The 20,092-nt window shown below is 44.9% G+C and overlaps 1 protein-coding gene across 9 annotated transcripts in view; it reads right to left on the bottom strand.

Moving 5' to 3' along the window:
- LOC126538680 (kielin/chordin-like protein) overlaps positions 1–20,092 on the bottom strand; it is a 64,803-nt gene continuing 44,711 nt past the window's right edge. For 7 of the 9 annotated variants that reach the window (XM_072289802.1, XM_072289796.1, XM_072289798.1 and 4 more), the window contains 4 exons: positions 17,127–17,306; positions 13,505–13,669; positions 4,049–4,228; positions 1–296 (listed from right to left, as the gene is read on the bottom strand). In XM_072289802.1, the coding sequence (XP_072145903.1) occupies position 296; positions 4,049–4,228; positions 13,505–13,669; positions 17,127–17,306 (526 nt within the window). In that variant the 3' untranslated portion in view covers positions 1–295. The remainder of the gene's footprint in view (positions 297–4,048; positions 4,229–13,504; positions 13,670–17,126; positions 17,307–20,092) is intronic. The other 2 variants (XM_072289799.1, XM_072289801.1) reach the window with 2 other exon arrangements.

Raw genomic sequence — 20,092 nt, 5'->3', positions numbered from 1 at the left:
TACAAGTGCAAGATATTTTATTTATTTCCAGTGCACGGCAATGAAGACATCGATTGTACAAGAGCGGTTTCAGAACTAAAAGAAATTAAACACAAGAAATCCCATCGGCAGCAGTATTCTCAATACATAAAAATAAATGGCCGCACTTCTGTGGGCATTGCAGTACGTTTTCTTGCTGAGGAAGCTTCGGACGCTGTTAAATCTACAGCGGGGGCTAGCAATCATATTTTTACCTGTGCCTTGTTCACAGCTGGCAATCGCACACTGTGTGCTGTCTTCAAACAACTTTATCCAATCTGCGTACAAAATAAGAAGGACGACCATTTCAGCGCAAGTACAACCACATTTTAATAAGACAGTATTTGAAGTACAACCAGAATGTTAAACTATAATGGATAATGTGCGCAAGACGATCCATCTCGCAAATAGATTCGTGTATGCAGTACTAAAAACACATTGCAATTATTCTCGGCCCTTAAACACATTTGCTTAGTGTCATGGGGCAGCTGGAAGTGGCGGTAAAAGATAGGTTTAGCTGGGGGCGATATTCGACGCCACATATTGAAATATATCTAGTACGCAGGAAGGCTTTAACGAAGAAACGCTTGACCTATTTGAACAAAATTTCCGGTGTGGGGAGAGAAATATAAACTATACAGAGTGTAGCAAGCTGGATTTTAATTTGTAGACCAAAATTTATTACAACTGCCAAAAATTTATAATTTTTCAAGAAGCTTATGCACGTAGGTTACAAATCCGTAACTCGGCAGCAAGAACACATGTCACATTACAGTAAACAGCCTATGTTAGAGATTATAAGGTGGGCAAGTCTGATTTAGACATTTTCAGCTTATGTGCTTTTCTTATAACGTTTACGAAGGGTCCTACTCACAAATAAGTGGTATTGTTCATTGTGGTGTGTAACACTTCTATTTGCACCGATATAAATTTATTGTGAGGTGTAGTGACACAATCGGGGGATGATAAAAATTGCTTACTTGCACAGTTGTAAGTTGAATAGTTTTTTCAATTCCTATTTTCACAGGTTTTTTGTACGAATGGGTGGCGTCAATCAAGATCTGCTGGTTACAGTCACTATTTTACTTTTCTTTTAATTTGGCAAAGGTCATCAATTTTGTTGTAGTGGTTGCCGAGAAAAACGATTTGCTTGTTTCAATGTAGTCAGAAACCCGCGAGCTAAAGCTTCATATTAGGATGAGCATCTCATGTACTATCCCGAGCACGAACAAACTTGGAAAATTTACTCCTTTCAAACAATAGAAACAAATACCATTACTGCTTTACTGCCACAACTATTGGCGAGTAAAATCACCGTGGTATATTTATTAAGCATGCTGACGGTTTTGGTCTGTCCGTGTCATCTGGTGTGTTCAGCCAGGCGTGTGTTGTTGACGGATGGTCAATAGAAGCATGCTGTCAAAAACCTGCTGATTTGGAGGGAAACATTGCGGTTGACATTGGAAAGGCGTGGAGCGCTTCATTTTGCATGTACTTATGCGAGTGCTTAAGGCATATCTGTAAAGCTTCAATGCAGACATGTTATACGAGCGCCATGCCCTGAAAGACCTAAATACATTCTGTAAGATAAAAGGCCTAAATAAGTAATTTTAAAAACTGTCTCTTCACTGCGCTAAGTACTGCTGTATTCGTGGACACCAGTGCATGAAGCAGTGATGCAATATGAATATAAGCTTAAAAGCTCTTGCAAACCTATTTAAACTGCAACGAATAATACCGCTGTGTCTGAACATCTTTTAGCACTTCCTGTCTCGAGTATACTGCGGGTGTCAGTCACGGCCAAACCGTCACTTCAGAAACTGCAGTGTAAGCACTACAGAACATTACTGTGCTTGGGCAGCGAGCTTAGCTTCGCTCATTTTCCTCAGAGCCTAAATTGTTGGTAAAACACTGATCGGAGTGTACCGCATCAATATTTTTGAAATCATCTCATGACGCTACATTAGCTTCCCGACGCATTCTTTTATGCCAAATTAGTTTTCCAAATGTCGAAGTCAACAATAAACTGTCTTCCCCTCAGGAGATTTTTCTGCACTATGTGGGGTACTCTGAGTAATGCCACTAAGCTAAACTTACGAAACCTTAAACATTCCTTAGTAGGAAATTTTCTAATATTATTACAACTAAGGTTGACTACGGTGATGTGATTTTATAATGCACTGACACGTAGGAATCAAAAGTAAGTTTTAAAATCAACAGCCCACCATAATTGTGCATGTTTGACCGTTTGATAAGCATTTACCAAACATGTTATTTATCAGTTACACTGTATTGAATTTTTAGGCTTATAACAATTCGCGAGCAACGGTTCTCGAAAAGCATATTTGTCATAATATACTCGTTATGCAGTTTCCTGAGACCGAATATCTACTGTACTTTTCCGATACATTTATGGCGCAGAGGAACGGTGGCTGCAAAATTCTAAATAGGTACGAACTAAGCATTTTTACGACATTTTCTGTATGGTTGTGTTAGTTTGTGAACGTCGGGTATGTCTCAAACCCAATATTATGTCTTACCTAAGCCGCGGTTTAGGGCTCACGTCATCCCTTTCATCAGCGGTTAAACGAAGAATAGCAAGCAGCTTAGCATTGTCGTATACATAGGCCTGCACTTTTTGTCAACCATCGCTGAACATCGATAAACAGGTCCAACAAATTTGGGTTGCTGGTTATGCATATAAAGTATATATAACTGTGAAAACCTAAGCCTAGCCTGGTATTCTTTTGCTTCTGGAAAGCACTGACAGGAGTACTTGTAAACAGGAACCCTCCGCTGACGCAGTCACAACTTTTGATGTAGCCTGTACACGTCCTCTTTCTGTTAACACACTGGAAAGTGGCACACCTTTGATGGCTTTTGCGTTTGTTAAGACGACAATTCGAAGCCTGGGCTTGGCACGCACCGTGCCTTCTACAAATACAGCAAAAATTTATTACTAGAAAAACTCAGCAAGAAGACAAAATGCGAGAACTGTAGAGGTCTTCGTTTCATAGGATCCCGCATAGACTCTAATAATAGGCCCTTATTTCTAAATTTGCTCGCAGAGCTAATAGCGGGAACAAGTAATTAGGTCACTTAGCCTGGTTCTATCCCACGGCGTCGCAAGGGGAAACAGGAGGTGAACACAATCCAAGCAGGAAGAAATCCTTTTTTCCTGAGTGCATAATATCCAGACTTGGTTTTACATGTGAAACATTTCTTCTTGGTGTGCAGAGAACTGTGAAGTGGTATGCAGCAAAAATTCTTTTCTTTGGAGATGTATTTTGTGCACAACACTTTAACCTATTCATTCAATATCCCTTTTTAGGACAGAAAGCTGCTCTCGCCATCGCTTTTTTGTGGCCTCCATCCTGGAAGTCTAAATTTTATTTCTAGTTCAACGGCGTAAATAAATATGGCATATTGCAGAGCTGTGTGAGCTTGCTGCTAAGATTTTATATTCTCAAGACGTTCGAATCAAAGTGGTAGAAGTTAGACACCGATGTCACACTGAATATTCGAAGAATCCTACCATGGCCAAACAAAAAAACAATTTTCATTAGGCTCCAAAAAGCTTTTGTGGAAAAACATTTAATCGGGAAACTTTCCAAAATGCAGTGAATATAACAATCCTTATTGCTTTGGACCAAGTTAGATGAGAATATTAAAACCAAATTGTACTATCAACCTATCGAAAGAAGATGAAACGCTACGTATATTATGCTTTATAGTGTTACGTACAGTATGACGTGGCATGGCAGTACGAAACCTTACCGAAATGGTTCTTCCTTTCGTGGTATAGGTAACATCCTTCTCGATAACGAACACATTCCATGCCACTCTCCTTCAGATACACAAGGCCATCTTTGCAATGGCACAAACCTCTAACATTCCAGCTGGACTTATCGCAGACACATCGGAGGCATCCGCTATTGTAGGAAAAGTGCTTATACCTAATAAAAGTGTTGATAAAAAGCATAATACTAATTTTTTTAGCACGACGTGGCGTGGCAGTATGAAGCCTTACCAAAACCGGCTCTTCTTTTGATGCTTTAGGAAACAATCTCTCCGAATACGAACGCATTCCATGCCACTCTCCTTCAGATACAGAACGCCATCCTTGCAGTGGCACAAAGCGCCAACATTGCAGCTGGGCTTATCGCATTCACATAAGAGGCAGTCGCTATTGTTGGAAGCTTGCTTGGGCCTAAAAAAGGAGTTGTATAAAAATATAATACTAATTGTTTTAATTGGTTACGATGGCCTAGATGCTCAAGAAAATAATTTCGCATACAAGGCAATGATTCGCTTGTGAGCAGTTTACAAATAGTACAACTCGTTTCCAGCAGAACGTTTTTGACACGGACAGGAAGACATGACGACACACGCTGGTACAACCAACCAGCTCAGGCAAGCACTATTCTTAAGTTTACATATATGAGGAAATGCTTTTTGCTGAGGTCATTTTAAAGCGGTAGCATTCCTAGGGTACTTCAAGCATTTTCCCGGAGCCAACATGGTTTGTTTTTATCTGTATGTGTTTGTATCTAACCGTTTTCCCTCATAACGTGGTCACAATTTAGTGCGCGCTCGAATCAGTAGCGCTTCCTCTTGCTGTGCTGAGGCAACAGGCTTCGACACTGACCACCAGACACACTTACTTCACTGAGTACGTGCCAATTTGTACGTACGTGCAGTTCTTCAACGAAACTTTCCAGCCGCATGGGTCCCTGTAGGCGCGGAACTTGGTAGATACCACTGTTTATAGAAACTATTTCACGCCGACTTGGAGTACTGGAGATGTGTCACTGGGACTGAGCTTGTCTTCAATGAACATATCTGATGCCAAATTGGGCAACAAGATATGTGCCACTGCGAATGTGCTGCTCGACAACGACTACAGAAAAAGCCACGTCTCGGGCGTCTTCCAGCGACAGCAACCACCCTATGCAACAGGCTGCGCAACAAATGCACTGAGCATGGGCCGTTTTTGAATAAGCGCTTTTCACGCGAACGCTTTAGCGAGCTGCGCTATGAATGCAGTGGGTGTGTGCCGCTATTCAAGGAACATCTCGTGAACTTGGGTCCCTGACTATGTGCCGTTGAATGTGCGGCAAGCGAGTGAATAATTCTCAGTGTTCGCCAGCACCGGCGCGCCACGCTTCTCGTCTCGGAGGCAACGCGCGGAGTTCTCGTTAGCGCCATTAGATGGTTCAGTGTGCGCAATAATTGCGGTAGACTCTTTCTCACAATGACTGCGGAGGGTAATATGTTAGCACTGTATCATTAGAGCGAGACAACATATTGCCAACGTGAAAACAAGATATGTATGAAGCTTGTACTGCAGCGGGCTTCCGTGCTTGCGTAAGAAGACTCGGCACCATCTGGCGCAGCCATCGTAAAGGCTAAGCGCTACGACAGAAATGCATGGCTCTCTGGTGTGTGCGAACGCTGAGAAACGCGTCATGTGGCAACCGTGTTCCTCTCTGGCGCTTCCCTCTGGGCACGCCGCTGCGTGATCTAGCGGCACTGACGAGAAGTCCCCGCATGGCTCCCGTGAAGATAAGCGTAGCGCTTTGGCACTTTTGAGCGCGACGAATCGTTCCATCGCTTGGCTGCAGACTGAGTGGCCCTTACGCAAAGACCCAAGTTGGCGAGAGGTTCACTGAAAAGCAGGACAAGCCATGTTCATTCTTGGCGCAACTCGCTGAAGCATTGGTTTGAAATTCGTTCATAGAACAGCAAGCGCCACCTACTCAGTGCATTTGTAAAGCAGCCATGAAACGCGTTAGGTTGCTCTCCTTGAGGAACTTTTTTGACGTGGACTCATTTTCACTCAGCATCGGAGGAATTTGAGGGATCTTTTTTGGGGCCGTAGAGGGGCACATTCCTAGTTACAAACAATTAGTTGTCCAAATTAGCGTAAAGGACGTTAATAGAAAAGCGGTACACATTTACTAGCTCATGCCCAATGACCCAAGTGTGCATCACATAGGTTCATTGGAGACCAGCGCAGACCGAGTGGCACTCCAAGTACTCCAAGTCAGCGTCACACAGTTTCTTCGAGCAGCAGTACCTACTACGTACCGAGTCTACATTGACCCATGTCGGCCTGAAAGGGGTCCTTGGAGAGCTGCACATATCAACACATCGCCAGATACTCAGCGACCCAAATCGTTCAGACAGTTAGTTTGGAACCCCGTTGCTTCACCCCAGCAGCCCGATGCACTACCTATCCGACCACCGACTGCCCAATGATCCAGGTATAGGAGGGAAAACGGTTTGATACAAACATTACTACACACAGGATTATCTTCAGCAATGCTTTGATAACTTTCACGATAACAATACTACTGTGCTTTGGAATAAATTTAAAGAAATTCTCACTCGCTGCCTTAACAACTTTATTCCCAATAAAGCTAAGAAAACTTCCAAGACTACTCCCTGGATAACGACAGAGATCTTGCACCTTAAAAGAAAAGTTAAGCGCTTAAGATTACGATGTGCCTCACGTGCTTCAATTCACAATATCCAAAATAAAATCAACCAAGAAGTACGGCAAGCTAAGCGCTGGTATTTTCACCATACATTACCAAATTTCATTTAAACGGCACCCCAAAAATTTTGGGCTTTTCTAAGCACAACAACCAAGTCAATTGACCAAGTTGTTCACGAGGGCCATGTCGTCGTCGAAAAACAACGTATCGCGGAGCAGTTCAATAATTATTTTCATAGTGCTTTTCCAAATTTCGATGATGGTATAAACCTTAACCGCATGTCATGTAAGTCGACCTCTGATATTGTTTCGCAACCGGGTGTAGTGTCGATGTTGCTAAACCTCAAAGCTATATCATCTCCAGGACCAGACAACATACCTAACGCTTTTTTGCGCAGGTATGTTGAAGCGTTAGCCCTTTTTCTTGTTATCTTCCGTTCCTCGTCATCTTCAGTTAATATTCCTACACACTGGCTAACTGCACGTGTCGTTCCGATACCGAAACAAGGTGTCAAAACCCTAGTAACTAGTTATCATTCGATATCATTAACTTCATCATGTTGTAAGTTAATCGAACATATTATACCTAATGAAATAACCAAATTCCTAAGTGACAACAACGTGCTGTCTCCTCATCAGCATGGCTTCCGGAAGGGTTTCTCTACTGTAACACAATTAACCACAATTATTCACAACTTTGCAAGTGCTCTTGACAAGTCAAGCCAAATTGACGCAATAATTTTAGACTTTAAGAAAGCGTTTGACCTTGTTTCTCACAATAAACTTATAGGAAAACTACAGTCGATAGACCTTCCCGACTATGGGCGCAACTGGGTGGCGGCTTATCTGTCTAATCGCAAGCAGTTTATTTCAGTTGATAATTACACTTCTAACGAACTTTCAGTAACCTCTGGAGTACCTCAAGGTAGCGTGCTAGGACCTTTACTATTTCTAAGATACATAAACGACATCACTAACGAAATTTCTCATCCTGTTCAAGGAAGACTATTTGCTGACGATTGTGTGTTGTTTAACGACGTTACTTGCGACGAAGATCAAGGAATCCTTAACTCTGACCTTCAAAACGTTATTTCCTGGTGCAGTCGGTGAGGTATGGAATTGAACAGAGAAAAACTGTTTACATGTCCATAACAAAATAAAAATAAAAATAAAATGTCGCGTGTCTATAACCTCGACTCTGAACCGCTAACCAAAGTCAGCCAATATAGATATCCTGGAATCACAGTAACCAGTGACGTCAGATGGAATAGCCACATTTGTAACGTATGTAACTCGTCTTTCAGGAAGCTGTGTCTCCTCAGGCACAAACTAAAGCGCGCTCCCTGTGGTACTAGATTGCTGGCTTACTTCCCTCATCCGTCCGAAACTAGAATATGCATGCATTGTGTGGGATCTGTATAAGAAAATTAACCTTGTCGCTTTAGAGATGGTCCAACGTAAACCTGTCAGGTTTATTTTTTCTAAATATAGACTGAGTGACTCTCCTAGTAGCCTAATGAAACAACATATTATTCAAACGCTACAGCTACGCAGGAAAATACAACGACTAAAATTTATTGTCTTGCTTAAAACAACTGTTTGTCCCTCCGACCACAAGCTTAGGTTAAACCACTTACAGCGCGTCGAACACGGCATCGTCACGCTGATGCTTTCACACCTTATAACACCCGAACTAACCTCTAAGTTTTCCTTCGTAGTAGATTGTAACTGTAACAGATTGGAACAGCCTGCCATATCACATTTCATAAACACCGATTCTATTGAACGCATGTGTCTTTAATATTAAAGGTATTGCCATTGCGGTAAGCCTTCTTACTGTTTTCTTTTTCTACACGTGAATTTTGTTTGATACTTTCCACACTTTCCTTAGTCTAATATATTCAGTATTTTGCAATGCTCGCTCGTTCTACTTCTGGTACTTCCACCCCCCTCCTCTCGCGATAGTGGTTGCAAGTGCTCATATATGCGTGTTATACTGATCTAATGTTTGTCAAGTTGTCTTCCTTGATCTTAGTTAGTCGTCGCTTTCATTTTTATGCGAAGCATATTACTGAGCTCAACCCAGCTCCTCAGGCGCGGCGGTGTCGCCTTCAATGACCTTTAGTGACCCCATGCCATACCACGTGACACCGTGACATCACAACAGAGGAGAAACGGGGCTCCAACTCGCGCCGTCGCTCGCGGCGTCGCGGCATATAAGCAGCTGCGCTTGTTTCTAGGTGGCTTTGGCTCAACTCTTGCAAGATGGGCTGGGTGGGAATCGAACCAGGGTCTCCGGAGGGTGAGACGGAGACGCTACCACTGAGCCACGAGTACGATGCTTCAAAGCGGTACAAAAGCGCCTCTAGTGTATGCGGTGTTGCCTTAGAAACGAGCTGTTTCTAAGGCTCAGGCGTGCGTCGCTTGCTCAGGCGCACATTTCGTTGCCGCGCCGAACGCTGCGTTGCTCGACGCTCACCGCGTCCAATGCGGGGCGCGTAGTCGCTGCACCGTAGCCCATTGTCTTACACCCCTTGGCGGGTCGACGGGAACGCTCTCGCGTTCCACTCTTGAAGGCGAAGCAGAGTAACGCATGAGTTGTTTCTTCGTCTAGCCGAACCAAATATAGCCAAGCAACAGCAGTTCACCAGGCTAAACAGTGGTTCAACAACTAAAATAAAGGCTAGTATGCTTCGCATCCTGGGCTTAACCTTAGCTAAGCCACAGCCATTCTTTTAATGATATTTACATACGTAGCATTGCTTTTGTATTTCTTTTTCATATGTGCATGTACATATTATACGTGCATATGTATATATGTATGGATTCTGCCCCTCCTGCTTGGGCCCCTATTTAGGCCTGCAGTATTGTATAAATAAATGAATAAATCAATAAATAAATATACAACTACAAACATGCACACGTAGATATGCCCCCGAAATTTCGTGAACTGCCCAAGGATGATTAAAAAAGTTTGGAGGACGCTTAAGTTTCGCCTTAAGGAGGGGAACGCGAGAGCATTCAAAGATTCTTGACCGCTTCTCACGCTTCCAGGCAAGTGCAGCTTATGTAACGGTATTGTTCACCGGCAAACGCTGGCAACGAACGCTATGCACGAAGGCGAGCTATCCGGTAGAAGTGCGGCCAGGTGCGGTTTCTTGCGTGGGCCGCGCTGTGGCAGAGGAGAGCGCCATCTGGAGCTCTTGCAATAAACTGGACGCGCCGCTTTATGGCCTTCGACATTTCTGAAAGGGGGTTGTGTTCTGAGTTTCCGCATAACATAATTATGTTTTCTCGCATATCAAAATAACAGTCCGACGTCATCATGTCTGTAGGCTGTGTGCAAGTTGTACTTTGCGATATTTCTGGCATATTGAATTAGTAGAAATTCAATTATTTCAGTAACCTCCTTGCGCTATATGGAGTGCCTGCGTGGTTGGGTTTGCGTAGTGTGCGTGGTCTGGAACGTTCGCCTTGAGACTTTCGTGAACGGTCGTCGTGGCCGCGCCTGCGCGAACGGCTTGCGCTGGTTGTCAGTTGTATGCCATATTCGGCTGATCCTTTAAGCGCGAGTGGCGTTGCCTTCGGCTCATTAAAGAGGGTGCGCGCCCTGCGTTCTGCTGGTTATTTTCAATTGCTCTCCGCCCATATTCAAGCGCTCTGAGGCCCTACGAACCCTGTCGTCGGAGCAGTCGTCGAGCTTGAAACGTCATCGCAGTGCCGCGTCGCTGCTGTGGGCGACGGGCCACCGTAACCTAGGCCACTGCATGCTGGCGTCTCGACGAGCGCTCGTCCCGCCGGCGCGTCCTCCTGTTTTCTCGGCAGCGCCGGGAGCTTTGAATAGGCGAAACCACGGGCGAGACATCGGGCGTTGGCAGTAGTCACGTGGTTTCGCACCTTCCATTTCCTCCTCCTAGAGCCAGTCGCATGTTTGGCTTGTGCGCTTGGCCTCTACAGCTGAGCTCGGGGAACGCCGGATCTGCCCGACTCTGCTTCGGGGGATGGAGGCGACCAGTCGAAGATACCATTAGCAAAACCGCAAAGTAAACAGAGCCGTCTAGTAGTTGCGGCCTATGCCATTTTAACGTCATGGTGTCGATGGGTGCTCTCGACATATATTGAACTAATGAACACGTCTTTTGGCGTCTTGTGGCGTTCGGTTGGTGGTGGAGTGTAGTAGAGAAAAGGTAGGTGGTAGTTTATAGTAGCCTCATTGGTGGTGCCCTACACGCATTGTATCGCGGCGATATTTGTTGAAATCAAAATAAAACATTTCACACTTCTTTATTGAATTTATTTTGCCTAAGGCAGCCGTAACCAACCGTAGTCAATGCCCAGAACCCGTACTGTGGCTGCTACACTCGAAAACAGCACACCCGATCCGCTTTGCCCTCGCACGGTGCGCTCTCTCATGCGATGTGAAGCGTTCGACAGCGCGTATTGCTAGTGCACGCGGGGGTCACGGGTAAGCAGTCACTTGATTTATTGAGCGTGACTATCGCCGCGGCGAAACTATCGCCGACGGTGAACCTTTGAAAACACGGCCTATGGGGCTCTTGCATTGCCCAGGGGACGTTGCGAAAATGGTGCTAAAAAGCGACCTCTGTCCTGAACTGGGAAGTACCAAGCTCGGTCGTCTGCTTCGGAAAGCACGTTTACAATATGGACCCGCTACTTTCGGTTTTGTTGTACCACGGTTTGGAGCGAATATCGGGCGCCGAAGGTTTTTTTCAGGGGTGGCACACTGCGTAAAGGCAATCAATTATGCAACGCCGAATACGTGTGCGCCATTCAAGAAAAAGCGGCGAGGTTTTAGCGCCGTGTCAATGGCAAGTGAAACCAGTCGCGTAAAATCTGAACTTCAGGTAAGGTTTGCACACTGCTAGATTCAGGCGCACAAACGCGAGGAAATGCTTGCTATAAATGAATTCACAGCAGCGATAACCAGACATCATGTGTACGGAACTGCTCGAGCGCACGATCGTACGCGCCGCGACGGCAGCGGGCTTTCGACATGCCGCGAAACGGCGGGCCTCCTGCAATCTTTGTTGACTGCATGCCGCTAGACAAGTAGTTATGCCTGCACTGTAGTAGCGGCCAACTGTCCCTTTGGCAAATGATAAATAACTGATGCAATGCATATGAGCTCGCAGTAACGTACGTGGGAATCGCGCTGCAGCGCGAGCTCGTGCGGTGCTCGCTTGATGTAGCTTTTAATGACACCGATCGAACATCGGTGTGTTGCAATCAATACTACCTTGCTGCGCTGCCTCAACATGCTGGCTTGAGGTCAAGGATGAGGACACTTGACTCTCTAACCTGTGCTGCTCGTAGTGGGGTAGTGAATTGTCACTGAATCAGCCCGACCATTTGTGCACGGTCATTTGCGCCCACCTGGTCACTTCACCACATCGCACCAGTCGAATTGTTAATTGGCGCTGTGGCCGGGTCTCGAATCGTGAGTCACCAGCCATGCCTGCTGCTATGTCGGTCTGCCGTCGGGTCTGTAGGCGCAAAAGACCGAACTTTAGAACGCAGATAATCACGTAAGGTTCAATACAGGCGAAGCAGTCAGCATGGCGCATTGTTTCGCTTATCCAGCGCGATGAACTGCAGCTATACAGAGCGCCCGACGCTCCGCTTCGTGAGACCTTGAAGTAACACGGTAGACTCTGATGTTGGGATTCAGGCCTTGTTCATGGCAGCCGATGAGGCCGAAGTAATGACGGTGATGCTTTTTCGAGGCTGAGCTAGGTCTCTCCGGATCGGCGTCGCCGATTCCTTCTGTTTCCAGCATTATGTCTCACGGAGAGTCTGTTTTCGTTAAACTATAGGCTGCGGCTAGCTCGCAGCGTGGTCGGCGTGGTCTGTGAGAAGTGACGAGCCTTTTCGCACTCGCCAGGGCAGAAAAAAGTGCGAATCTACTCAAAACTCGGGCCAAAACATGCTTTGCCACAAACAGGGCTCAATACTACCCAAGCCGGTACTACCCAGATAACGTTTCGTGCCCCACCACCAGGCGCCGCTGCTATACCTCCATCTCCAGCGCAAGACGCCCACGCTCTGCATGAAAGATGGGGGACGTGGGACACCGACGCCGGATCTTCTGCGACGCGGGTCCCCCAGCGCTGTCGCGCCCAGTGTTCTTTGGGAAACGCCAACAGGGATCCCGCTGCAGTACGCACCTTACACTTAACTCGTTTCGACGGTGGCAATAGGCTGCGTCGCAATCATGATCCATTGCCAATCGCCTTGCCGTCGACATTCATCACAAGAGAGGTTATGCAGCAGATTTCTTTCGCGAAATTAATGTTGCGAGTTTTCAGAAATCTGTAAAGCTCGAGTTCTCAAGTACTTGACGGTGCCGTTAGCGTCTACTGGATATTTAGCAATGTTTTTTGGCTCTGGGTCTTTGTATATACCGTGTATTTCTTATGAGAAGAAAATCATATGCGCCTTAGGCCATTTCTTTTTCTACAAATAAGAAACGTTATTTGTATTGTTCAATGCAGCCATTGGATCGCACAGCTGTTTCACGGCCTGTAAGGGGTTGTTGCGTCATACATTGAGCAGAAACTCATATGCAAACTTTATAAAAACCCTCTATTCTAGCTGACAAGAACTGCTGGATCCATAAGCCCATTTTCTGTACAGTTGGATAATCTGACCGCACTAAGCGTAGTGGCTTCTGACGGACGTTTGAGTGTATGACATTCTACAGGCACCTGCGTAATTGTCGCACCGAAATTGAAATGCTTGGTACGTCGGTTTTGTTGTATGCCATATATACCTCTACATAAATATTTTGTGGATTGCTTAAAAAAAGAAACTGATGGTACAAATGAGAGCACACATAAGGAAAGAATAAGAGTAAGAGAACGTTACGTATGTTATTCAGCATCATAATTTAGCACCGATATAAGTTTATTATTATTACAGAAGAGCGATTGCTAACAGTCATGAATATTTGACACGTGCACGACTCACCAGTCCGGTCGATCGCAGTCTTCTTCGTTCTTAGCGCACCAGCTGCTGCCCTTATAGTAAAGAATTCCGTCAACGCAGTCACATTTCGCTTTGTAACCTTTGCACTCCTGCTCACCATTGGGACATTCGCAGTTAGCACACCCACCACTGGAGGCCTTGTTTTTCCTGTATCAATTGTATTGACAAGAGTACGATTCTAGCCATTAAAAGCGTGCTGTAGTGCACAATGTTGTAGCACTTCTACAAAAACGGTGAAATATTACGCTGCACGTACAGCTGGCGTACGCACTCGATTAACGGTTCTCGAATACTTAGAAATGGTGTTGTCCTCTGTGAACGCCGTCACCGCCACCCCATCAGAAAGGTATCTTGACTCGGCCATTCTATTCGATGGCACCGACTCTAAAGCAATGTGTCATCCAGAGAAGCAGCCACTTTGTATTAAAAAGTCGGCTCTGAGCTTTCTAAGAACAATCATTATATGAAAAGCGTCCTTGAAGAAAACTGCTTTTCGTCACTTGTGAAACTGTGCGAGTTTGTTAGCAAAAATGGGGAAGTGACAGTCTGTTGGGGAAACGTACGTAATACCTCAATCATCATTCTACTTGCAACGCCGGCTTACTATTCAGACTCCTTTTGCCCGCTATATTCCTTGTGTTGAATTAAGCACAACAGAGAAATATTTTCGCCGAAGCGTATTTGTGAGTGCTACCGTTGCATGGCAATATACGCATGACATCATGGCATCATTTCTTCACCTTTCAAGATGCTTAAATCTAGGTGGCGAACTTGCCGTGCGCCCAGCTGAAAGGAGGGGGGGGGGGGGGGGGCTTGCATTATACCCCTCACTTTGGAACAAACAAGGTGTGCTGGAGAAGGGCACGCATGACAGAACAACGCTTGCAGAAGCGCACGCTGCAGAAAGAGCGGCATTCTTTCTGATGTCTGATGGACGCGTTTTGAGTTTTTGATCCCTGTAGAGGCGATAGCCTGCTGTAGATGCTCCACAATTCGACGCAAAATTTGTATCCTGTTTGGCGCCTCGCAGACGCCTATCCGCCGTAGAGGCACTTTACGAAGGCAACATGTGCGTCCGTAAGCTGAGCGACTGCTGAACAAACCATGAGGGAGCCATGCACAGGGCACATGCTGCCCGTGCAAAGCACTGAATGCTGGTTCGCGCAACATATCGTTTACGGCGGCCGTTCTCTTTTTGGGGCACATAATTAGCAGCCTGGTCAACTAGGCCTGGAAGTTGCGAGTTCAATACGGCGGCCATCTCACAAAAACTTGCGGCCTCATGATCGGTCTAGGATCGCCCGGCAACTGACATGTGCAACTAAAATTTGCAACTAACGCCCTGCAACCTACTTCGAGGGTTGCAATATTTAGTAGGAATTTTTTGAAGCTATGCATGCGGTGCTCTTAGGGGCGGGCACAACCAGGGCCGCTTGCTTTATCGCGTGCACGTAATGTCGTGGAGCTTTGATGATTGCCACTGTTCGCACGGCTTAGGTGTGCGCGTATAGAGTGTATAATTGAAAAAAAAAAGTGACTCAGAGGAGCCATGATAGCCCCATTCGAAGCAGTATGGAACAAGTTGCAGAGACTCGTCCTATAAGTAGCGATGAGGCCAGTGGGGCCTTTCAAGACAAGAAACAGGGAAAAGCGGCAAGACAAGATGGAATAACAGTCGATTTTATCAAAGATGGAGGAACTATAATTGAAAAACTGGCGGCTCTCTATACGAAGTGTCTATCGAATTGAAGGGTTCCAGAAAAGTGGAAGAATGCAAGCATTATACTAATCCACAAAAAAGGGAGACATTAAAGAATTGAAAAAAATTATAGGACCATTAGATTACTTCCCGTATTATATAGAATATTCACCAAGATAATGTACAATAGTATAAGGGAAACACTGGACTTTAGTCAACCAAGGGAACAGGCACGTTTCAGGAAGGAATACACTAAAATGAATCAGATCTATGTCTTCATTCACGTAATCGAGAAATCCGCAGAGTACAATCAACGTATCTATATGGTTTTCATAGATTACGAAAAGGCAATCGATTCAGTAGAGATACCAACTCTCATTGAGGCATTGCGTAACCAAGGAGTACAGGGCACTTACGTAAATATTTTAGAAAATGTCTACAGAGATCCGACAGCAACTTTAATTTTATACAGAAAAAGTAGGAAGATACCTATAAAGAAAGGGGTCAGAGAAGGAGACACAATATCTACAATGCTATTCACTACGTGCTTGGAAGAAGTATTCAAGTAATTAAACTGGGAAGGCTTAGGAGTAAGGATCGACGGCGAATATCTCAGCAACCTTCGGTTTGCAGATGAAATTTTTTTGTTCAGCATTTACAACAAATGATTGAGGACATTAACAGAGACAGTATAAGGGTGGAGTTGAAGATTAAGATGCAGAATACAAAGATAATCAGGAGCAGCCGGGCTAGGGAACAAGAGTGCAGGATCGCCAGTCAGCCTCTAGAGTCTGTGAAGAAGTACGTTTACGTAGGTGACATAATCGCAGGGAATCCTGACCATGAGAAGGAAGTTTACAGAAAAATAAAAATGGGATGGAGTACATACTGCAGACATTGTCAACTGCTGTATGGAAGCTTACAATTATCACTGAAAAGGAAGGTGAACATCTGTGCATTTTACCGGTGCTGACACATTGGGCAGAAATTTGGAGACTGACTAAGTTTGAGAACAACTTAAGGACCGCGCAAAGAGCGATGGAACGAAGAACAGTAGGCATAACGTTAAGAGAAAAAGAGAGCGGTTAGCAAGCGGGTATAGCCGATATTGTAGTTGACCTTAAGAGAGAAAAATTGAGCTGGGTTGGTAACGCAGGCTAGACAACCGGTGGATGAGTAGGGTTACAGAATGGGTACAAAGAGAAATGCAGCGCTGTCGAGGGCGGCAGAAGACTTGGTGGGGCGATGAAATTAGGAAATTCGCGGGCGCTTGTTGGAATCGGTTGGCGCAGGACAGGGGTAATTGGAGATCACAGGGAGATGCCTTGGTACTGTAGCGGATATAAAATAGGCTGATCATGATGATGCTACCAATGCAACTTTTATTATTCAAATATGCACATCAATATATTTCACGTACACAAGGCTTCTAATACCAAGCGTCTTTCTTTATTGCAAAACCGAGAGAAAAATAAAACAGGGGTTTCCAAATACAATTTTTAACCTAAGCTTTCTATATGCAAATATTGTGCTTTACTGAAAACGAAAACAAACCGAGTAGGTTGTATTTTCCCTGCAATTAGCTTGAATTGTGACTTGTCGCGAAATTCCCGATGCGTGAAATGATAGGCCAGCTATGAACGATACGAGGGATTTGACTCCGGCATTGACATCAAGTGTAAATAAACGAGGAGCAGCAGCAATGTAAAAAGTGTTATTAGATTCTGAAAATATGCAAACCATGTATGAACAACATGCAAAATTTAATCGCACAGTAAGAAACGCCAGCATGCCCTCAAATTCCGAAATTTAAAGAATCGAGTTAACACTTCTATATTGAGGCACATTAATGCATCTGTTTTAGCAAGATTAGAGACATGAAGGAAGAAAAGTGTAAATTCATACCGGAAAAAGTGTCCCCATCGTTGGCTTCTGAAACATTCCAAGCGCGACCTCACGCAATTGATAGGGTTGTTTGTTTGGTACACGACACCATCTTTGCAGTGGCACGTTGTACCAACAGCGCAGCTGGTTCGGCCGCATTCGCAAAGAAGGCATTCGCTGTAGTTTGCAAAGTGCTTGTGCCTGCGAATAGCGAATAAAATGTCGTGTTACCTGATTGGCCTAGCGCAGCATCAGACTACATTAACTTTGAATGATCACAAACACTTTCATGCATAGATAACAACTTACTGCTGGCAATTCTTCATAGTAGTACACTATTCGCTAAAGAAGAAGAATAGTAGTTTAGGAATACTTCCTATTCCAAGGACTTCATCACGTGAGTGTGTTGCTTGCAACGAAAGACACGCTGAATATAAGGGTGTCGAACCTAAAAAATACCGGCTCGGTTCGGTTCGAGTTTGGTGTAATATCTGATTTAGTTCCGGTTCAGTTGCCTTTCCGAGACAACAAAATTCAAAACGATCCGCGATACGATTCACAGCGCTGAACCAGTACGCGATTTTGTTCGGTACCATAAACTTATTCTGCACTATGCCGAAAGGCTGCAGATTGCTATTCCCCTGTACTGATGTGGAGCGCTCGGGTTTTCTCGCAAGGTAGAAAACTCGGATTCCTGGCACATGCGAGGCGCTAGCAATTGGGTGCTGCACACACTTTTCATCTATCTATCTATCTATCTATCTATCTATCTATCTATCTATCTATCTATCTATCTATCTATCTATCTATCTATCTATCTATCTATCTATCTATCTATCTATCTATCTATCTATCTATCTATCTATCTATCTATCTATCTATCTATCTATCTATCTATCTATTTTACCGCGAACTTGGGCATCTGGGGTAGTCCATGGTCGAAGGGTTAGCGGGTCGGGCTGCTGTGCTAAGGGAATAGGTTTCGAAACCAATCGTTGGCAGAATTTGGGTCGCTGACTGCAAGCCTATGTGTGTCGCTCTGCAACGAATCCCTGACGTCAACAAGGGTCACTGGGGTAGCGGGACTGGGTATGTCGAATAGATATGTACCGCAGTCTTCAAAGAATCTCTTTCACACTGACTTGAAGCTCTGCGCATGTGCCACTCGGTCTTCAATGAGCCATTCTGTACCAACTTGATTTTCTACATGTTTTCTTCAAGCTACACTTTTTTTCCATATAAATCAGTCATACCAGCGTGGCTACAAGATTGAACAATTTCTTCGCTGATCTCAAGGCAACATAGTCAACAGCTCCGCCAGATCACGGATGTCAAGTTGCTATTCAGTGTACATCTTCCACGGGATCTGTAGAGATCTGGCCCTCGCTATGCCGTTATCACCCCACCTTCAACACCAACCCAGTGAGCCAAGTTCTCTAGAAGCTTGGTGTATCATCTATGTGCTTGTGTTCTTTATTGCGTCATGATTGTTGCATCGTTATCATTCAGGCTTTGTCATCCGACTATCGTTGTGCTGTCGTAGTCGTACAGTTGCTAGGCGCTCCTTGTCTTGCCATTGTCGTGATACTGTCGCGATCCTTCCATTGCCGTCATTGCAGCTTCGCCAGCCGACGTGGCGGTGGCATCGTCGTCCTACCAGCTTTGACATCTGATTATCCTGTTGCCGTCGTCGTCATACCACCATCGTCATAAAAACTTCGTGATATAGGCTTTGCCATGCAATTGTCGTCGCCCTATTTTTACTATCATCGTCCTACAGCCGTGTGAATACATTCAGTGCCGTACCGTCGTCGCTACGCCGGCGTATTTCTTTCATCGGTCGTTGCATCGACTTCATTCTAACTTCGTTCCCCAACTCTTCTCCTACATTCCTCGTTGCGCAATCGTCATACAGTCGACGTCACACTGTTGTGTTCATGCTGTTGGTGCCGCGCTGTCATTTCACCGAAGCCATGACGACCGAAACCTGATCCCGTCCCATTTGGCCGTCTTCGTTCTTTCGTCTTCACTGCATCTTCGTTATGTTATCGTAATCATACTGTCGTCATGAAATCATTATTTTTCAGAACTTTCGAGCCATTATCATCGTTGCGTCGTCGTCGTTGAAGCCATACACTCATACATTTCGTACACACGCCGTTATCGTCCCGCGGTAGTCGTTTTTGCATTATCATTTCACAATAGTTATCTCAGTGCTGTCACGCGTCGTCATCATAACACCTTTGTCCTTCCATCACTGCCGTTCCTTCGTCATTCCATTCTCGTCACTTTGTTGTCGTTATACAGTCATCGCCATGCCGTCATCCTCACGGTTTTTCTCCGCAACGTGCAGTTTACGAAAGGAGTGCGCGGATGTAGTCATTTTCATACATATTGACACGTGCACTTGTTTACATTTTCCCGTGATCGCTTTTCACCGGCTAACATGGATCACTAAGATCACATGACAATATAAAAGACGCATTTTATTAATGATAATAGCTGTGACTGCATAGCGTGGGCTTAGTTTTCACTCCTTGAAAGCAGCATAACCACTTCATTTGCTTTTGCTTCCAGTAATTACTAGAGGACTCGTAGTGAATGTACTGTGTTGTGTGGGACAGGCAGAATTCGCATTTTATTAGACAAATTACAACTCAGCACTCCTAGTTGATACGAAAGAAAAATGCCAGCAAGTGATAATTTCCTCAGTTGATAATCGAATTTTTTAAAAGAAAAGCAGGCGGGCACATTGATGCTTCGGAAACATGAGCAACAACAGTTTGCGCTAACTGCTGCGGCAATCTTCTTTACGAACTTGCACGCGGCCCAGGGTTTTGCCCTGACTAAACGCAGATAAAATTGCCCAACTCACGCACATTGTATACTGGGATTGATTTTTAGAACTTGAAGAGCTCTTTGTACTGTCCTTGGAATCGCAAAACTTGCGTTCAGCTATGGGATGCATTATTAATTTATTTATTTAT

This window comes from Dermacentor andersoni, chromosome 8, assembly GCF_023375885.2.
Source record: "Dermacentor andersoni chromosome 8, qqDerAnde1_hic_scaffold, whole genome shotgun sequence".
NCBI lineage: Eukaryota > Metazoa > Arthropoda > Arachnida > Ixodida > Ixodidae > Dermacentor > Dermacentor andersoni.
This window is presented reverse-complemented; position numbering and strand designations above follow the sequence as displayed.